The sequence below is a fragment of the Chlorocebus sabaeus genome, chromosome 10 (genome assembly GCF_047675955.1).
Source record: "Chlorocebus sabaeus isolate Y175 chromosome 10, mChlSab1.0.hap1, whole genome shotgun sequence".
Lineage (NCBI taxonomy): Eukaryota > Metazoa > Chordata > Mammalia > Primates > Cercopithecidae > Chlorocebus > Chlorocebus sabaeus.
In genome coordinates this window covers 3,276,918-3,297,135 of record NC_132913.1, presented here as the reverse complement: position 1 = coordinate 3,297,135, position 20,218 = coordinate 3,276,918, and the positions used below count along the sequence as shown (strand labels likewise).

Below are 20,218 nucleotides of genomic sequence, written 5' to 3'. Positions count from 1 at the left end.
TAAATGATAAAAACGGTGGCTAGGTACAGTGGCTCATGCCTGTAAATCCCAGCACTTTGGGAGCCTGAGGTGGGTGAACTGCTTGAGTCCAGGAGTTTGAGACCAGCCTGGGCAACATGGGGAAACCCTATCTCTCCAAAAAAAAAAATAGCTGAGTGTGGTGGTTCGTGCCTGTAGTCCCAGCTACTTGGGAGGCTGAGTGAAAGAATCACTTGAGCCCAGGAGGCGGAGCTTGCAGTGAGCCAAGATCACACCATTGCACTCCAGCCTGGGCAACAGAGCAAGACTCCGTCCAAAAAAAAAAAAAAGAGAAAGAAGTTACCTTACAATTAAAATGGGTAGAATTTTTCATAAAACAACAGTTGTCTTAAAATTAGTGAAACACAATATAGTAAATAATTTCATGAGAAATTTTGTATTCCAAGTGTGCTTTTCAGCTAGTGTTTGTAAGTAAATATAATGAGATATCTGTCTGTATACGTAGGGCTTAAATGCTTATGGATGGAAACTTATTTGATTGTATCTCAAGTAATCTAGAGGTAGAACTAGCAGAGACTTTCCAAAGGATAAGTGTGGGTAGACTGAGCAGCAAGCACTTGGTAAGTCTCAGCGTTTGAACGTGCTAGAAATTTGGACTGTCACATCACTTCGATTAGCCTTGTGGTCTGCCTTCTTCATCTTCAATTTAGAATTTTTTTTTGTTTTGAGAGTGTTTGAGACAAGGTCTGTCTCTGTTTTTCAGGCTAGTGTAGTGGTGTGATCTCAGCTTACTGCAGCCTCTGCCTCCTGGGCTCAAGCCATCCTCCCACCTAGGCCTCCCTAGCCGCAGGGGCTACAGGCGTAAGCCACCATCCCTGGCTTATTTTTGTATTTTTTATAGAGACGGAGTTTCACCGTGTTGGCCAGGCTGGTCTCGAACTCCTGAGCTCAAGTGATCCACCTCCCTCAGCCTCCCACAGTGGTGGAATTACAGGTGTGAGCCACCGCGCCTGGCCTCTAGAGTTTTGTATTCTAACATTTTCCCCTTAATTCCTAGAAAAATGTGGATGCAGAATTTTGCTCTGTTGATTATGTGAACGAATGGTTGCACCTCTTAAAGAGAAAGCCTCATTTGATATTGCCAAAAGGACCAGTGGGAAGGGGCCTGCAGCAGCCGGTCTTGACTAGCTCAGGAGCCTAGCAGACTTTCTGCTAAATAGGCTTCCTGCCATCGCCTCTCTCTGCCTTTCTTTCTCAGCATAGAAGTGGCAAAACAAAGACAAAACCATTGTATATATTTCATAGTGATAACTAACTTGATAAATGGGTCCAGCTTCTCAAATGTCTGAACTTTATTAGATACGGCATAGTAGTAAATGTGAAATGGCTCTTTTTTTAGAGTTCTTATTGTGGGGGAAAAAAGCCCAATAAAGCAAATAACAAACAAAAAAACAGTGACTGAAGATATTTTGAGACTGCCTGAGTTAGACCGCCTGAGCCTGGACCCTAAAAACTAAAGTTTTTCTTTTCCTTTTTGCTAATCTTATTTTGGATAATTTGTTTGGTATAAATCTGTCATTGAGATTTACAACCCCTCCCCCCAGCCCTGCTTTGTTTTTGAGACAGAGTCTCATTTTGTCGCCCAGGCTGGAGTTCAGTGGCGCCATCTTGGCTCACTGCAACCTCTGCCTCCCAGGTTCAAGCCCATTCTCATTCTCCTGCCTTAGCCTCCCGAGTAGCTGGGATTACAGGCATGTGCCAGCACGCCTGGCTAATTTTTACATTTTTAGTAGAGACGGGGTTTTACCATGTTGGCCAGGCTGGTCCGAACTCCTGACCTCAGGTGATCTGCCCGCCTTGGCCTCCCAAAGTGCTGGGATTACAGGCGTGAGCCACCGCGCCTGGCCAAGATTTACTATCACTTTCTGATTCATTTTGTAAAATTAACTGTAACAGTTGTTTTTGTGAGATTCTGTTTAACATTCTTTTTTTTTTTTTTTTGAGACGGAGTCTCACTTTGTTGCCCAGGCTGGAGTGCAGTGGCGCAATCTTGGGTCACTGCAAGCTCCACCTCCTGGGTTCACGCCATTCTCCTGCCTCAGCCTCCTGAGTAGCTGGGATTACATGCATGCACCACCACACCTGGCTAATTTTGTAATTTTTTTTTTTTAGTAGTGACAGAGTTTCTCTATGTTGGTCAGGCTGATCTGGAACTCCCCACCTCAGGTGATCCCCCCTCCTTGGCCTCCCAAAGTGCTGAGATTACAGGTGTGAGCCACCGTGCCCGGCCTCTGTTTAACATTCTTACCCTGAATTACATTTCGTTACTTTCACTTTTATTTACACTAATTTCTTGATATTCGTACATTCTTGATCATTGTACTAGAAGATTCCTATGGCATAAAACTATGGAGTTCTGAGAAAGAATGCTAAATTTGCCAGCCCTAATTGCTCGATATTTTCAGTTTCTTTGGTCACTGTGAAGCGAACAGGGTATACTGTTTTCTTCATCAACTTGCTTATCACAAACATTTCCCCCTTTCATGATATCTCTGGTCATTTGCCATTTTGTTTTATTTTTATTTTTATTAATCTTTTTCCTTGGCATGTGAAGTAAGAGCTACATTTGCCATTTTGGTTTACTATTTTTAGGCCCCTTCTCCTGTGGCTGTTTGTATACAGTTTGCCAGGGTAATACGACATGTAGGCAACTCATAGAAATGAACTATGCTTATTTGAATCCACTTAGTATTCACCTCCAGAGCTAGCAGAGCCCACCATTCTTCACTCTTATGTCTGTGGGAGACCCTGATGAAGGATCCAGGTACTCTGTCCATCTGGTTAAGGATGAAGGGTCAGCATCTTTTACTACACTTTATGGCATGTGGCCACCACAGATCTTTTGCCTGCCTTGCATCTATCCCTCAGGGACTAAAAATATTCCTGTTGTGTATTTTTAGATTGGACCTGATGTTTGTGAAGGAGTTGTAGCTTTGTGGTTGTCAATGAAGTGATACTTATCTTTAATTGAAGTAAAACACTAAGTGTGTCTTCTGCAGCTGTAGCTACAGAAATATTACATAAGCAGGTATTATTAAAATCAAAACTAATAATCATTTATTGAGTGCTAAATTTTGTAATGACCCAGAATGTAGCATGATAGAATTATAAATTAAATGGTCATGAATTTATATTCAGCTTTTCCATTGACTCACTCTTTGTCTGTAAGCAAGTTAGTAGCATCTCTGAATTACAGCTTATTTACTTGAAAAACGGTTATATCTGAGGGTGGCTGTGTGGATTTGAGGACACAAGTAAATATGCCAAGCTTAGTGACCGTCATGTCATAGACCCTCCTTAAATATTAGTTTCTTTTCTCCTTCTAGTTCTATGTAGAAGGAAGACCAATGCTGATCTCCCACAATAGCTTTGGAAATCTAAGAAAACAAGTTGCTACCCTATTTATACTATCTTGTGGGCATTCATTCTGGTTGTTTGTAGCTTTTTTTGTGTTGTAGATTAAAAACTTGTCCTAGATTATGGCATTTCAAAACATTTACATATGGAGAGAATGGTATAATGTACTCTCTCTGCACCCATCACCCTGTTTTAACAATTATCAATTTAAGTACAATAACCACCATCACCACCACCTTCTCTCCTCCCGCAGTAGAATATTTTAAAGCAAATCCCAGACATCATATAATTTGTAAAATCATGATTTTTGGGGGGAGGGGGAGGGAGTTTCCCTCTTGTTGCCCAGGTTGGAGTGCAGTGGCGCGATCTCGGCTCACTGCAGTCTCCCCCTCCTGGGTTCAAGTGATTCTCCTGCCTCAGCCTCCTGAGTAGCTGGGATTGCAGGCGCTCGCCACCACCCTCGACTAATTTTTTCTATTTTTAGTGGAGATGGGGTTTCACCATGTTGGCCAGACTGGTCTCGAACTCCTGACCTCAGATGTTCCACCCACCTCTGCCTCCCAAAGTGCTGGGATTACAGGTGTGAACCACCGCGCCCGGCCTGTAAAATCATAATTTATACTCAGTGGAGTAAGTGTTATATAAGAAGCTAAAAAAACAAAAAGCAACAAAAATATGCTTTAAAAAAAGGCAGCATTTCTTTAATAATATCTTGTATTGTTCTTCTCTCCTCTGGGTTGTTTCAGTGGATCTAGTAAGCAATATTAGAACTGTTCCAAGTTTAGACCTTGTAAGACTTATGTAGGCAGTGGGGTGAAAAGAATGTATGTTTCAAGAAGCTTCCCTGTAATTGTATGAAAAGCATGTATTTGTGTGTGGTCTTTACTGGGAGAGTCTTAGCCTGATTGAATCTTAGTTTTCACCACACTGGTGAGTGTGTCACCTTGCCCGTCTCTGCTTATTTTGTGAATGTGCCCTTAATTAATTAATTTAGTGTTTATTTGCACATCCTGTGTATCTGTCTTAGTACTTGTTTTCTTAGACTATAAGCTATGCTAAGCTTGGTGTGGTGTCTATGTCAGTTACTAGAAAGCCTAGAAAAATACTACTCTCAAGGAGGCATTAAGAAATTTAATATGTTATGATAATGGGTATTTTCAGAAACCTATTTTTAGAGAAGCTGTGCATTACCAGGAAATGTGTCTTATTTTTCCCGTATTTCTGTGTCTAGCTGTGGAGTAGAGTGAGATTGTACACCTCAGTGTTGACAAGTAATGGGAAGGTCTTCCTTTGGCTAGGTAAGCTGAGATCCAGATCTGTAGTTTGCTTTAAGACAGTGAAAGATCACTACTGCATTAGTATTATGGCTCAGAGGAGAAGATAAGCAGTTGACATGAGTCATTCAATTACTACATGCATTTCCTCTTAGGGGTTTTAGACTCTTGAATGAAGGGAAATTTAGATTGGCCATTATTTTAGTAGTGTAAAGTTGAAAAAAAATTAAGATGGCATTAAGTTCTTGGATCTGATTTTGTTAGATCAGTGCTAATTTTAAACTAAGTTTGGTGATCTTGAAAATTTGGATTTAGGGGTGTTAAAAGATTACAACATGCTGCCTTTAGTCTCCCAGAAATTTTTCTGCGGTTCATATTTTACTGTGGGAGAACTTTAGGCAAAACATATTTTTTGTTCTTTGTAAGGCCTTTCAGAAAATAAGTAAACAGAACTAATACTAGAATCATCAGTTCCTAGTTCTGCTTCCACTACTCATAGTGTTTTTGTCAGTGGGGTTTCATAAGCTTTCTTTATATTGAGACTTCCCTGTTATATTTTTATTATTCCAAATTTCTTAAGAAATAGCGATTAGGTGAAAAAGTTCATAGGCTAAGTTATTGATAACTAATACGCTGGTAGGACTTGCTTATCATTAAAAACTTATACATAAAGGGGTATTATATATTATAGATTAAAAGTCAAACTACGGACATTTGGAAACTTCAAAACTTATTTTTACTCTCTTTAGTCATATAGCTTATATTAGAAAATTTTATTAAGTTGTTTTATTTCTGATCTTTTCTCCCAGTGAGTTTTTAGCAGAAGACAGTCAAGAGAAATTTTGGAATTTTGTAGAAGCCAGTCAAAATATTGGATCATCAGATCATCACGGTAAAATGGAAGCAAATGCTTCTTTGACTTTGGTGTCTGGGAATATATTAGGAAAAATGGTCTCTGTATAGTATGTGTGGCATGGCCGTTAATGGAAAACATTGTTGTCTTTAATGATTGCAGTTATGATCGTGGTCAGGAAGAGCCAACACAACACAAATAGTTATTTTTGAAGCAGTTTATAACTTTGGCTATAAGTGGTACCTTTGTTTTTTTCCCCTCTTGTTTTTGTTCTATCATGATCCTTTATTAAAGTGCTATGTGAATATTTTGTGGAAGTACATTTCATTTTAAGTCGTTCAGTATTAATAACCATCTAATCTGATTCACGGTTTTTTTTTGGTTATGAACTAATTACACAACTGATCTATTATCTGTTCAGTTCATTGTCATTAAGTTAGTATCATCCAGAATGTTTTCCATTGTGCCAGCCACCCACAACTTGAATGTTAAGATGTCACATTAATGATTTATCCTGTAAAACCTCATTTACAGTTTTTATGATGTGCTTTCACATTTTTTAAACTTGGTATAAGCTATATAGGGTGTAAACATTAATAGTTGGATGTGCTGATATGTGAGTAGTTAAAACCTTGAATATTAATTTACATTGACAGATATAGGTTATTTTTTTTTTTATTTTATTTTTATTTTTATTTTTTATTTTGAGACGGAGTCTTGCTCTGTCGCCCAGGGTGGAGTGCAGTGGCCAGTTCTCAGCTCACTGCAAGCTCCGCCTCCCAGGTTTACGCCATTCTCCTGCCTCAGCCTCCTGAGTAGCTGGGACTACAGGCGCCCGCCACTACGCCCGGCTAGTTTTTTGTATTTTTTTAGTAGAGACGGGGTTTCACCGTGTTAGCCAGGATGGTCTCGATCTCCTGACCTCGTGATCCGCCCGTCTCGGCCTCCCAAAGTGCTGGGATTACAGGCTTGAGCCACCGCGCCCAGCCTCAGATATAGGTTATTTTTTTTTTTTAATTTTTATTTTTTGAGACGAAGTCTTACTTTGTTTCCAAGCTGGAGTGCAGTGGCGTGATCTGGGCTCACTGCAACTTCCATCTCCCAGGTTCAATCATTTCTCCTGGTTCCAAGTTGCTGGGATTACAGGCATTCGCCACTACACCTGGCTAATTTTTGTATTTTTAGTAGAGATGGGGTTTCCCCATGTTGGCCAGGCTGGTCTCGAACTTTTGACCACAAGTGATCCACCCGCCTCAGCCTCCCGAAGTGCCAGTATTACAGGCATGAGCCACCGTACCTGGCCAGTTACAGGTTCTTACAGAATAGGAACTGTTTCAAAATTGTGTGACTGCTGTTGATGTTAATGGGTTGGCTTTTTTTCTTCTTTTAAAATTATTTAATTTAAAAAAAAAAAATACAGTGGAGATGAGGTCTGTCCCATTGTGTTGCCCAGGCTGGTCTCAAACTTCTGGGCTCAAGTGATCCTCCCAACGCAGCCTCCTAAAGTTCTGGGATTACAGGCATGAACCACTGTACCTGGCCTGTATTGATTTTTTAACTTTTTAATTTTTTATTAAAATAATACATATTTTAAAAGTTGTCTGAATCTTTTTGTTTTGTTTTTATTTTATTTCATTTTTTTCACTCGGTGTGATCTATCCAAATATTTATTTTATTTTATTATTATTTTTTATTTGGGCTAATTAAAAATTTTTTTTTGTAGAGACAGGGTCTTGTGTGTTGCCCAGGCTGGTCTTGAACTCCTGAGACTCAAGCGATCCTCTTGCCTCGGCATTCCAAAGTGCTGGGATTACAGGCGTGAGTGACTGTACCCAGCTAGATTTTATTTATTTTTATTTTATTTTATTTTATTTATTTTTTTGAGACAGAGTCTCGCTCTGTCACCAGGCTGGACTGCAATGGCGTGATCTCGACTCACTGCAGTCTCTGCTCTTGAGCTCAAGCCATTCTCCTGCCTCAGCCTCCTAAGTAGCTGGGATTACAAGTGCCCACCATTGCGCCCAGCTAATTTTTGTATTTTTAGCAGAGATGGGGTTTTGCCATGTTGGCCACACTGGTCTCAAACTCCTGACGTCAGGCAGTCCACCCGCCTCAGCCTCCCAAAGTGCTAGGATTACAGGTGTGAGCCCCCAAGCCCGGCCTATTTTGATTTTGGAAACAGAGTCTGGCTCTGGAGGCTGGAGTGCAGTGGTGTGATCATAGCTCACTACAATCTTGAACTCCTGAGCTCAAGCAGTCTTCGTGCTTCATCTTCCTTAGTAGCTGGTGTTATAGGTGCGTGCAGCTAGGCCTGCCTAATTTTTACATTTTGTTAAGATGGGTCTTGCTATGTTGCACTTGCTGGTCTCAAACTCCTGGCCTCAAGGCATCCCTGCCCCGCCTCCCACCTTGGCCTCCTAAAGTGATGGGATTGCAGGGGTGGGCCACCATGCCCAGCCTGAATCTTTTTTTTTTTTTTTTTGGCAATATAGATATGTAAATATTTTAAACAAGCATCTGTAAGTTTTACTAATTTCAAGGCAACTAGAATTAAGTTATCAAAAAATACTTTATTTTTAAGATTTTATAGAACAAATTTATCAAAGTGGATTTATAATCAAATTTGAACTTTGACATTTAAAATGACATTTTTTTCAGTAAAAATGATAATACATATTCATTAAAGCTATAGGAGTATGAGTTCTATGAACAGCATAAAAGTGTGTTAAACATTTTATTTGTTTGAAATATTATTTAATTCCTGCCACCCAAGATTGACACCATTAACATTCTGGCATCATTTTGAGATATTTCTTATCTATTTTTTATGTAGAGGATGCTATTGCAGTATAGAACCTTTTATATTCTGCCTCATAAAATGTTAATATTTGTATTTTCTTTTTAAAATGGAACATTTTATTTTCTTTCTTTATTTTTTGAGACAGAGTCTCCTCTTGCTCAGGCTGGAGTGCAGTGGTGCGATCTTAGCTCACTGCAACCTCTGCCTCCCGGATTCAAGTGATTTTCCTGCCTCAGCTGGGATTACAGGTGCTTGCCACCTCCCGTGGCTAATTTTTGTATTTTTAGTAGAGATGGGGTTTCACCATGTTGGCCAGGCTGGTCTAGAACTCCTGACCTCAGGTGATCCACCCAACTCCCCCTTCCAAAGTGCTGGGATTACAGCATGAGCCACCGTGCCCTGCCTATTTTTATTTTTTAAAAAAGAGACACACTATGTTACCAGGGCTGATCTCTTGAGCTCCTGGGCTCGAATAATCCTCCTGCCTCGCCCTCCTAAAGTTTTGGGATTACAAGCGTAAGCCACTGTGCTTGTCCTTTAAAATGCAAAATTTAAGTTTTTGTGCACGGATAACATGTGATTCCCAAGTCAAAGCTATATAAAAGGTTATATGCAAATAACCTTTATATTTATATTTATAAAAATTTGAAATAATCACATTTGAACTTCGACATTTAAGATGACATTTTTTCAGTAAAAAATTATTTGTGCCGGGCGCGGTGGCTCAAGCCTGTAATCCCAGCACTTTGGAAGGCTGAGATGGGCAGATCACGAGGTCAGAAGATCGCGACCATCCTGGCTAACACAGTGAAACCCCGTCTCTACTAAAAAAATACAAAAAAAAACTAGCTGGGCGAGGTGGTGGGCGCCTGTAGTCCCAGCTACTCGGGAGGCTGAGGCAGGAGAATGGCGTGAACCTGGGAGGCGGAGCTTGCAGTGAGCTGCGATCCGGCCACTGCACTCCAGCCTGGGCAACAGAGGGAGACTCCGTCTCAAAAAAAAAAAAAAAAAAAAAATTTTTTTGTATATATAAAAAAAAATTGTTTCCTTCTTGACCCTGTTCCTTCTTTTTCTTTCCTGCTTTTTATAACATTTTAAATTAATTTGTTTAGCATTCAGTGTTTTTTACAACAAATATATACATATGTATTCTTATTTCTCATTCTTTCTCCTAGTTAAAAAAAAATAAGTTACTATGTACATTGTTTTGTGTCCTTGCTTTTCATTTATTCTGGGGATTTTTTCACGTTAGTATTCGGATTTTTTTTCTTTAAAATAATTTGGTCCAACTTTTTGTTTAAATGCTTCTTTTCAAACTTTAAAATGTCATCAGTATTCTTTAATACTGTAACTTCCTCATCACATGCTCAGTTTTGTTTAGTTTTTGGAATAGTTACCATGTGCTAGGCATCATGGATATAAGGATAAATAGGTCATAGCCTCTGCCTCTGGGGACCAGAAGTCTAGGCGGGGTATAGATAGACAGTGAATAAATAATTTAGTAAATGATATGATAAGTGAAAGAGGTAAACAGAGAAGTGTTCTGGGATTGAGGAAGAGATTTAACTGGTCCATTGAAGCATGGGATAGGGATTGTGGAGACTTCCTGGAGTAGGTGATTTCACAGCTGAATTATTTCTGAGGAAGTACGTAGCTATCAGTCATCCAGGTACGTGGGAAAATAGTCCAGGGGAGGGAATAGTTTGAAAGGGAAGAGGAGAGGAAGAGCCCAACTGCATTGTGTATTCCAGGGAATTTTAAGCATTTGATGAGAGTTCAAGACAATATACTGGTAAAACTTGCCATCACATACCTTTGTAACACAGCTTTGTGCTTCATGAGCTATCTTCTTTAGATTTCTCTAGTCATATGCAATTACTTTGGTTAATGTTCTTCCTTGACAGGTACTGATTATTCCTATTATCATGCAATACTGGAAGCTGCATTTCAGTTTCTGTCACCTCTCCAGCAGAATTTGTTGAAATTTTGTCTGTCTCTTCGTTCCTACTCAGCTACGATCCAAGCCTTCCAGCAGGTGGGTCCCGTGCTCTTAAAGAACAGCATTTTATGTCATGGAGAATGGATGTCATGATGAATGTATGTCATGATGAATGGATAGACTGCAGTTGTCCTGGAATTGAATTACAGAGCTATCACGTTTTTGCCTGAAATTTTCTAGGATTTATGATTTAAAAAAAGAAATAATAAGCAAAATTGATGTTAAGTCTTCAACCCGCAGATTTAAAAAAAAATAAGAAAAAGAATATCTGTATGGAAAAGAGACAGCAATATTTTATTTATGCATTGCAGCCTGGGAGATGTAATCTCGTTAAACCAATGAACCAGCATCTAATCACAGCCTGTAGTTGTAAAAAGAGTTCACAGGAAATACAGGAGGCAAGAAATGTTTAGCATCACCACAGGGATGCAGTCAGGAAAATCAAGAATACAGGAATCATTGTAGTAATCTAGTTTCTTCAATAAATAAATTATGGAAATTTCTATTGTAATTGAAAAGAAAAAGAGGGACAGAGGAACCTCAAGTTAAGAGAGACTTAAGGCCGGGCGTGGTGGCTCACGCCTGTAATCCCAGCACTTTGGGAGGCCGAGGCGGGCGGATCACGAGGTCAGGAGATCGAGACCATCCTGGCTAACACGGTGAAACCCCGTCTCTACTAAAAATATAAAAACTTAGCCAGGCCTGGTGGCGGGCGCCTGTAGTCCCAGCTACTCGGGAGGCTGAGGCAGGAGAATGGCGTGAACCTGGGAGGCAGAGCTTGCAGTGAGCCGAGGTCATGCCACTGCACTCCAGCCTGAGCGACAGAGTGAGACTCCGTCTCAAAAAAAAATAAAAAAAAAAGAGAGAGACTTAAGAAGAGACAGTCAAAGGTGTCTTCACCAACTAGATATTTGATATAAAAGCAAAGTTAATTTTAAAATTATTTTTTATTATAAAATAAAACATAGAAAAACCACTCACAAAAAATATATAGTAATGGATTATTATAATGTGAACATCCTTGTAATTTTCACCCAAGTCAAGAAGGAGGACTTGATCTGGTGCCATGGAAAGCCCTGCATGCACTGTGTCCTGACTGTGGCCACCTTTCGCCCTCTGAAACCAACCACCCTGTTAACTTCTGTTGGAATCACTTGCTGTGTTACTGTATTGTTGTATTGCCCAAGGATACATCGTCATAATATGAAGTGGTTTTTTTTGTTTTTTTCATTTTTCTTTATTTTGGGATAGAGTCTTGCCCTGTCGCCCAGGCTGGCGTGCAATGGTGCAATCACAGCTCACTGCAACCTCCACCTCCTGAGTTTAAGTGATTCTCCTATCTCAGCTGGGGTAGCCTGCTACCATACCCAGCTAATTTTTGTATTTTTAGTAGAGACAGGGTTTCGCCATGTTGGCTAGGCTGGTGTCGAACTCCCGAGCACAGGTGATCCATCCTGCCTCCACCGCCCAAATTGCTGGGATTACAGGCGTGAGCCACTGTGGCTGGCCTGTTTTTGCCTGTATTGATTTTGTTTTTTTGAGACAGGGTCTAGTTCTGTTGCCCAGACTGGAGTGCAGTTCTGTGATTATGGCTCACTGCAGCCTCAGCCTTTCAGGCTCAAGCAGTCCTCCTACCTCAGCCTCCTCAGTAGCTGGGACTACAGGCGTATGCCACTGTGACTGACTAATTTTTTATTTATTTTATTTTTTGTAGAGATAAGGTCTCACTATGCTGCCCAGGCTTAAGTGGCAGGCTTAACTGCCTAGGTTTGGGCTTAAGTGATCCTCCCACTCTGGCCTCCCAAAGTGCTGGGATTACAGGCACGAGCTACCACACTCAGCCACTTTCACCAATGTTGTCTTGTCATAATTTAATCACCTGTTTTGATTATACATATCTTTATCTCATCCTTGGTTAGAACTTTAAAAAGTGTGTGTCTTCTGTGACAGATAGCAGCTGATGAACCTCCACCAGAAGGATGTAATTCGTTTTTTTCCGTGCATGGAAAGACGACTTGTGAATCTGATACCCTGGAGACTCTTCTACTGACAGCCTCTGAAAGGTAGATTGCGTGTTCCTTTGTTTTCATAGCACGCATTTCCAGTGCTGCTTCTGTATGTCATCTACCTTGTGATTTTCTCATCTGTTTTGTATCATTAGGTGTAATGGTTTAGAGTATGGCTTCTGGAACCAGACTGACTAGATTTGAATCTCAGCTCCGTCACTTAAAATCGTTTTGTGAAATGTGGCAAATTAATCTCATTTCAAAATGGAGATAATACAAGTATTCAGTATTAACTGTTATTATTTAGCAATGACTGCATCTGAGCAATGACATGGGCTTTGTCATTAGCTTAGTAAGAAATACTGTGTGTGTTAAAGCCAGTGCCTGAAATAATGACATTAATGATAATATTTCTCAGGATATTATTAGTTTCAGACAAAGGAGGATATTTGAAAGATAATTGCAGGCTTGATTTGAATATTAATTTGGTAACTAATGTACCAGCTTTTTTGCCCAAAGGTAGGTTTCCTGTGGTAGACAACTCGACTGTGTATCATTTTGCTGACTGGCAAGGGCAGCAAGCCGCCTGTGCCTCCTCTAATGCTGTTCATAAACACAACAGTGAGCTCTACATGGGGCTGGCCTGCCCTGTCAGCACTGCTAGTGGCAGTGAAGTAGTGCAGGTCTTCTTTAGTGAGATTGTCTGCCCAGCACCCATCCTCTACCCACCAAATGTCAGTAGTGGTTCTTACGTGAGTGCTAACCAGAAAACACAGCGTGCACTCCAGCCCTCTCAGGGTCAAGGCATGCACATTCAGAAACGGCTGCATGTGATACAGTGGTGCTCTCGGGGGAAACAACATTGATGGCTTTGTGATTCTTTTAAAAAACTTTATTTAGGCCGGGCGCGGTGGCTCAAGCCTGTAATCCCAGCACTTTGGGAGGCCGAGACGGGCGGATCACAAGGTCAGGAGGTCGAGACCATCCTGGCTAACACGGTGAAACCCCGTCTCTACTAAAAAATGCAAAAAACTAGCCGGGCGAGGTGGTGGGCGCCTGTAGTCCCAGCTACTCGGGAGGCTGAGGCCGGAGAATGGCGTGAACCCGGGAGGCGGAGCTTGCAGTGAGCTGAGATTCGGCCACTGCACTCCAGCCTGGGTGACAGAGCGAGACTCCATCTCAAAAAAAAAAAAACAAAAAAAAAAACCACTTTATTTAATTTGCTACAACAATAATGCACACCTTTATAAAGAAAAGAATAATAGTGTCTCCTCTCTGAGAGGTGGTAACTACTTTTAATGGTTTGGCATATATACCTTCAGACTTTTTTCTACGGTTTTAAATTTATACATGTAGGTAGTTCTATTTTTATAAAAGGCACCTTTCCATGTAGTACGAGTGGGTGTATCTCATTATTTTTAACACATGCATAACCTATGTAAGACTGCCCCAAAATTGATAATTTAGCTCTTACTGATGGATTTTTAAGTCATTTTCTTTTTTTACCCCTGTTACAATAAGGTTATATGGAGCATCCTTATTCATGTCTTTACTTTCTGCTGAGTTATAGAGTTTATTGCAATAGAGATTGGTAGGTCATAAAGTTTGCATTAAGATCTGTTAAATATCTTGATGCCATCCTTAGATAAGTTTTTTGGGGAGAAATTTTAAAATTTATGAGGAAAACTGAAATGTTAAGTCCATTAGAGGCACAAGCCTGTAGTCCTAGCACTTTGGGAGGCTGAGGCAGGAGGATTGCTTGACCCCAGAAATTCCAGACCAACCTGTGCAACAAAGTGAGACACTGTTTATCCAAAAAGTAGCTGAGCATGGTGGCAGCAACTGGGCACACGCCTTTGGTCCCAGCTACTGGGCTGTGGTGGGAGGATCACTTTAGCCTGGGAGGTAGAGACTGCAGTGAGCTGTGTTCATGCCACTGCACTCTAGCCTGGGCAACAGAGTGAGACCCTGACTCCAAAATAAAAACAGAAACAAAACGTCCATTAGGAAGATCATAGTAGTAAAAATAGTAGAGGAGATAGACTTAATATAATTGGCAAGTAATATGCTTAATGTTAGCCTCTGCTTTTTGCATTATTTATACTTACTTTTTTTTTTTTTTTTTTTTTTTTTTTTTTGAGACAGAGTCTTGCTCTGTCACCCAGGCTGGAGTGCAGTGGCCGGATCTCGGCTCACTGCAAGCTCCACCTCCCGGGTTCATGCCATTCTCCTGCCTCAGCCTCCCGAGTGGCTGGGACTACAGGCGCTGCCACCTCGCCCGGCTAGTTTTTTGTATTTTTTAGTAGAGACGGGGTTTCACCGTGTTAGCCAGGATGGTCTCGATCTCCTGACCTCGTGATCCGCCCTTCTTGGCCTCCCAAAGTGCTGGGATTACAGGCTTGAGCCACCGCACCTGGCCTATACTTACATTTTTAAATGAAAAGGTAATCATATTCTATTTATACGGTAGAAAAAAGTACTTGACCAGCCGTGGTTGCTCACGCCTATAATCCCAGAACTTTGGGAGGCAGAGGTGGGTAGATTGCTTGAGCCAGGAGTTCAAGACCAGCCTGGGCAACATGACAAAACCTCATGTCTACAAAAGATACAAAATTTGGCTGGCATGGTGTCATGCACCTGTAGTCCCTCCGTGAGCCCTGGAGGTCGAGGCTGCAGTGAGCGGAGAGATCACGCAACTGCACTCCAACCTGAGCGACAGACTGAGGACTTCTTAAAATATAACATAGTATATAACATATTATATTGACCAGGCGTGGTGGTTTATGCCTGTAATTCCAGCAATTTGGGAGGCCGAGGCGGGTGGATCACCTGAGGTCAGCAGTTTGAGACCTGCTTGGCGAACATGGTGAAACGCCATCTCTACTAAAAATACAAAAATTAGCCGGGTGTGGTGGTAGATGCCGGTAATGTCAGCTACTGAGGAAGCTGAGGCAGGAGAATCACTTGAACCCAGGAGGCAGAGGTTGCAGTGAGCCGAGACCATGTCATTGTACTCCAACCTGGGCAACAGGAACGAAACTCCATCTCCAAACAAACAGAAATATTATATTATGTTTTACACACACACACACACACGCACACACACACAACACATACATACATACTCAAGATTTAGTGGTCATTTGAATATGTGTCCTTTTTTGGCCCTTTTCCTCCCTTTTTAGGAATTGGTAGCTATTATTAATTGAGGTTTATTTTATTCTTTTTTTTTTTTTTTTTGAGATAGGGTCCTGCTCTGTCACCCAGGCTGGAGTCCAGTGGCGTGATCATGGACTATTGCAGCCTCAACCTCTGGGGCTCAGGTGATCCTCTCACCTTAGCCTCCCGGGTAGCTGGGACTACAGGTGAACGCCACCATACCCAGCTAGTTTTTGTTATTTATTATAGAGTCGAGGTTTTGCCATGTTGCCCAGGGTCTTCTTAGTTATGATTACAGGCATCACGCACTGGACTGGCCAGTGTTTACATTTTATAGTTAGTATTTTGTATAATGTACTTTTGTTATTTTTAATCATGAATAAACAAGACTTATACCTGATAGTAATTATTTAAGAAAATATTACTTAAATAATATCATGCTGCCCTTCATATTAAGATGCTTATAATCTTTATTTAAATTTTCATAGCTGTACTTTATATTTTGTGACATTTTTAGTGTTTCACAATTATTTTTAAAGTTTTAAGCTTTTATTATTTATTTTCAGACCCAAACCTTTATTGTTCAAAGGAGATCACAGATATCCATCATCTAATCCTGAAAGCCCAGTGGTGATTTTCTACTCTGAGATTGGCTCTGAGGAATTTTCTAATTTTCACCGCCAACTTATATCAAAAAGCAATGCAGGCAAAATCAATTATGTATTCAGACATTATATATTTGTAAGTATTGATTTATTTTACACCTGTTTTGAATGTAATTTGCCCAGCGTGACCTTAGAACATAAGATAATAATCTCCCTCTTTATAAAATAATCTAGTTATTTAAACCCCTTTTTTGAGAAATCCAATAGTTTCATTGAGTTTGTTATTTGCACATAAGATGTGCTTTGCTTCACTTTCTGAAGAAATAAAAAACATGCTAAAAAAATGGCCTGATAAAGTTTACATTTTATTTCAAAGTGAACCACGTAAATAATCTTTTCTAACTTTAATATGGTCATTATACTATGGAACTGATTGTTGAATTCAGTTTCTTTTCCAATCTTTTTTCTTCTGTTTTCTCTTTGCCACCTTTTTATTTGGTGGAAGCAGGAGGATTTTCTAAACAGGCGATTCATAGGTAGACTTGATATAATATTAAGCTTTTAAGACTCTGTGTAATATTTAGTCATTTAAAATATTTATATGTAAAGGTTGTTAGCCCTTTAAAGTTTCTGTGTCATAATAAGCTCAGTACTAAGTTCATGCCAAAAAAATAAAATTTTATTGATTGATTCATTTATTTTTGAGAGGGAGTCTGGCTCTTGTCACCCAGCCTGGAGTGCAGTGGCACAATTTCAGCTTGCTGCAACCTCTGCCTCCTGAGTTCGAGTCTCCTGCTTCAGCCTCCCAGTAGCTGTCATTACAGGCACATGACACCATGCCAGCTCATTTTTTGTATTTTTAGTAGAGACGGGGTTTCACCGTGTTGGCCAGGATGGTCTCGAACTCCTGACCTCAGGTGATCTGACCGCCTCAGCCTCCCAAAGTGCTGGGATTACGAGCGTGAGTCACATTTTATTATTATTATTATTTTCGTAGTTATTTTTAATGTTTTAATAATTGTTTTAAATAATTTATTTTTAATTCAACATTTTTAATATTTAATTTTAATATTTTTAATAATTATTTATAATTATTTTTATAAAATTGTAAATGAAAATTTGTACAAGCAGAAAGTTTTATCGAAGTCCAGTTTTTGACTCTCCCTCTGCCCCCTCTATTGCTGTTAGGATAGATGTTAATGTCTGAAGGGCCATCTTCAGTCAGGATGCTGGTGAGTCTGTGACATCTGGTCAGTCCAAGCTCCGCTCAAAGGCATTTAAATTTAATAAAAAGCATACTCCCATGGGCCTCAGAAACATCTCTGGGATTGAGACCTCACCACCTTTCAACCCTGCTCTGTAGGTTCTGGAACTTCTTCTTTTCTTTCTCCATTTCTTGTGGTTGGGACCTTAGCACTTTCAACTGTCCGTTCTTCTGGTTTTGCATCTACCTTGAATTCCATTCCCACAGTTGTGGCAGCCTACAACATGTAAGGGAGCCTAGGATTTTATAAGGATAGAGATACAGACTCTGAATTGATTTTTAAAACGTATGATCAGTATTTTAATGGTAGATAAGTGCTTTTATTACTCTTGATTTTTTGGTAGATTTTGGACTAAAAAAATTTATTTAGTGAACTTTCTTAGCTATATAGCTAATATCCTTAAAAAACAATTTAAAGATGTTTTGAGTGCATAATCCTAGGTAAAGGCTAGTAGATGCAACATTAACATGGTCATGCTGTGTACACTGTGACATAGAAAGAGCTAGGTGGTAATGGTGGAATTCTTGCTTTCCTTGCAGAATCCCAGGAAGGAGCCTGTTTACCTCTCTGGCTATGGTGTGGAATTGGCCATTAAGAGCACTGAGTACAAGGCCAAGGATGATACTCAGGTGAAAGGTGAATTGGTAAAAATGGGACCAATGTGCTTTCTTCAAATATGAGTTAAAGGGGAGTTTGTTTCCTTATGAAAAGTTTAGGCGTATGCTGAACCTGTGTTTGCATCCTGGTTCTGTTACATCTGAGTGGGTGACCCTGAAGCAAATTCTCTAGGTCCCAGTTTTCTCTTGTGTAAACTGCAGGTAATAATACATGTCTCTTCCAGTGTTGGGGAGGAATAAATAAGATGTGTAAGTAAAGAATTTTTTCATGTACTGAAAAAAAAAAAAAGAAAACACACCAAGAAAGAACCTGGCACAGTTTGCCCAAAAATGTTCAGCAAGTAGTAGCTATTGTTGTTGATGTTATATGGGGTTTACAAATAGCCATTTATTTGTGACTCCAACGTGAAATCTTAAAGTATCCTATCCTATATTTAGCAAACAATTTTGTGTTTATTAGTTCTGTACATGGAACAGTTTACTGTGGATACTTTCTGTTGTAATACTCTAGGGTTTTGAATTTATTATTTTATCTACAAGTTTTAAATGCTGTTTTTTCATTTCTTTTAAGCTCATTTTAAAGATAAAAAATCTGAGTAGGAAAGCAGATGGAAAATAAACTACTACCTCATCCTTCTGTTTTCTTCAATAATTGTGTTTAGGATTAAGTTGACTAATTATAAATTCTTCAGAATTTTGATATTGAAAAATTCTTTGTTCATAGTGTTTAAAACTGTTAATTTCATAGTTGTCCATAATGTTTAAATCTATTAATTTTGAAGATTTTAGCATATAAAATTTTCCAAAGTTTAAGGGAAAAATGCATTCTTTATCCAGGAACACAGGAGATATTAAAATGCATTTATTCTGTTTGTTTAAAGAACCATTACCAAAGGGTAATTGTGATAGTCAACATTTTAAATGGTATAATTTCAGGGGTTTCTGATTTTTTTTCACATTATTCAATTTTATGATGTTCTTGAGACTAGTAACATTTTTGCTTCAAATGTGAGCAATTATTAATAATACGGATTTTCTGTTCTTTCGTAGGAACTGAGGTAAACACCACAGTGATTGGTGAAAATGATCCTATTGATGAGGTTCAGGGATTCTTCTTTGGAAAATTAAGGTATGTACGTTCTGTGTATTTTGGGAAACGCCCTCATTTTCCTTAAGCCTCCAGGCTTTCTTGCATTTTAAGCATCATCTTGTTGATTACTGTCTGAGTTACCCATCTCCTAACAGTACTTCATGTATGCAATCCTATGTGGAGAGTCAACCTCTTAGTTTATAGTACAATTTATGATTTCACATTATTCTGAAGCACATTATTCTTTTTTTTTTTTTTTTTTTTTGAAGTCAGTCTTGTTGTGTTGCCCAGGTTGGAGTGCAGTGGCGTGATGCTCAACTCACTGCAACCTGCACTTTCCAGGTTCAGGTGATTCTCCTGCCTCAGCCTCCCAAGTAGCTGGGATTACAGGCGTGCACCACCACACCTGGCTAATTTTTGTATTTTTAGCAGAGATAGGGTTTCACCACGTTGGCTAGGCTGATCTCAAACTCCTGGCCTCAAGTGATCCACCTGCCTCAGCCTCCCAAAGTGCTGGGATTACAGGCATTAACCACTGTGTCCAGCTTGAAGCACATGATTCTTAATTGATACTTTGGCTACCTGCCCACAGTTTAAGTGCATTTTTCTTACCTCTCAGTTGATGGCATTAAGTTACATACCATTTTTTGATTGCCATAAGAGGAGAAATTGAATTGTTTCTTTTTTTTTTTTTTTTTTTTTTTTGAGACGGAGTCTCGCTGTGTTGCCCAGGCTGGAGTGCAGTGGCGCGATCTCGGCTCACTGCAAGCTCCGCCTCCCAGGTTCTCGCCATTCTCCTGCCTCAGCCTCCCGAGTAGCTGGGACTACAGGCGCCTGCCACCGCGCCCAGCTAATTTTTTGTATTTTTTTTAGTAGAGACGGGGTTTCACCGTGGTCTCGATCTCCTGACCTTGTGATCCGCCCGCCTCGGCCTCCCAAAGTGCTGGGATTACAAGCGTGAGCCACCGCGCCCGGCCGAAATTGAATTGTTTCACTTAATATTTTCCCAGGAAAAAAGTGTATTTAAAAGTTTTTTTCAAACATAGTCTGAGCAAAAATGCAAAATAGATACAGTAAATTTTATACATGCTCAATGGAGAAAACATTTTACTATTATTACTATTTTTATTTATTTATTTGTTTATTTATTTTGA

The 20,218-nt window shown here is 39.8% G+C and overlaps 1 protein-coding gene across 3 annotated transcripts in view; it reads left to right on the top strand.

The window, feature by feature from the left end:
* The window catches only part of UGGT1 (UDP-glucose glycoprotein glucosyltransferase 1), a 110,302-nt gene that overhangs the window by 6,472 nt on the left and 83,612 nt on the right, over positions 1 to 20,218 (top strand). For all 3 annotated transcript variants that reach the window (XM_007964576.3, XM_007964573.3, XM_007964574.3), the window contains exons 3-8: positions 5,480 to 5,562; positions 10,228 to 10,358; positions 12,273 to 12,385; positions 16,054 to 16,228; positions 17,897 to 17,993; positions 19,025 to 19,103. In XM_007964576.3, the coding sequence (XP_007962767.2) occupies positions 5,480 to 5,562; positions 10,228 to 10,358; positions 12,273 to 12,385; positions 16,054 to 16,228; positions 17,897 to 17,993; positions 19,025 to 19,103 (678 nt within the window). The remainder of the gene's footprint in view (positions 1 to 5,479; positions 5,563 to 10,227; positions 10,359 to 12,272; positions 12,386 to 16,053; positions 16,229 to 17,896; positions 17,994 to 19,024; positions 19,104 to 20,218) is intronic.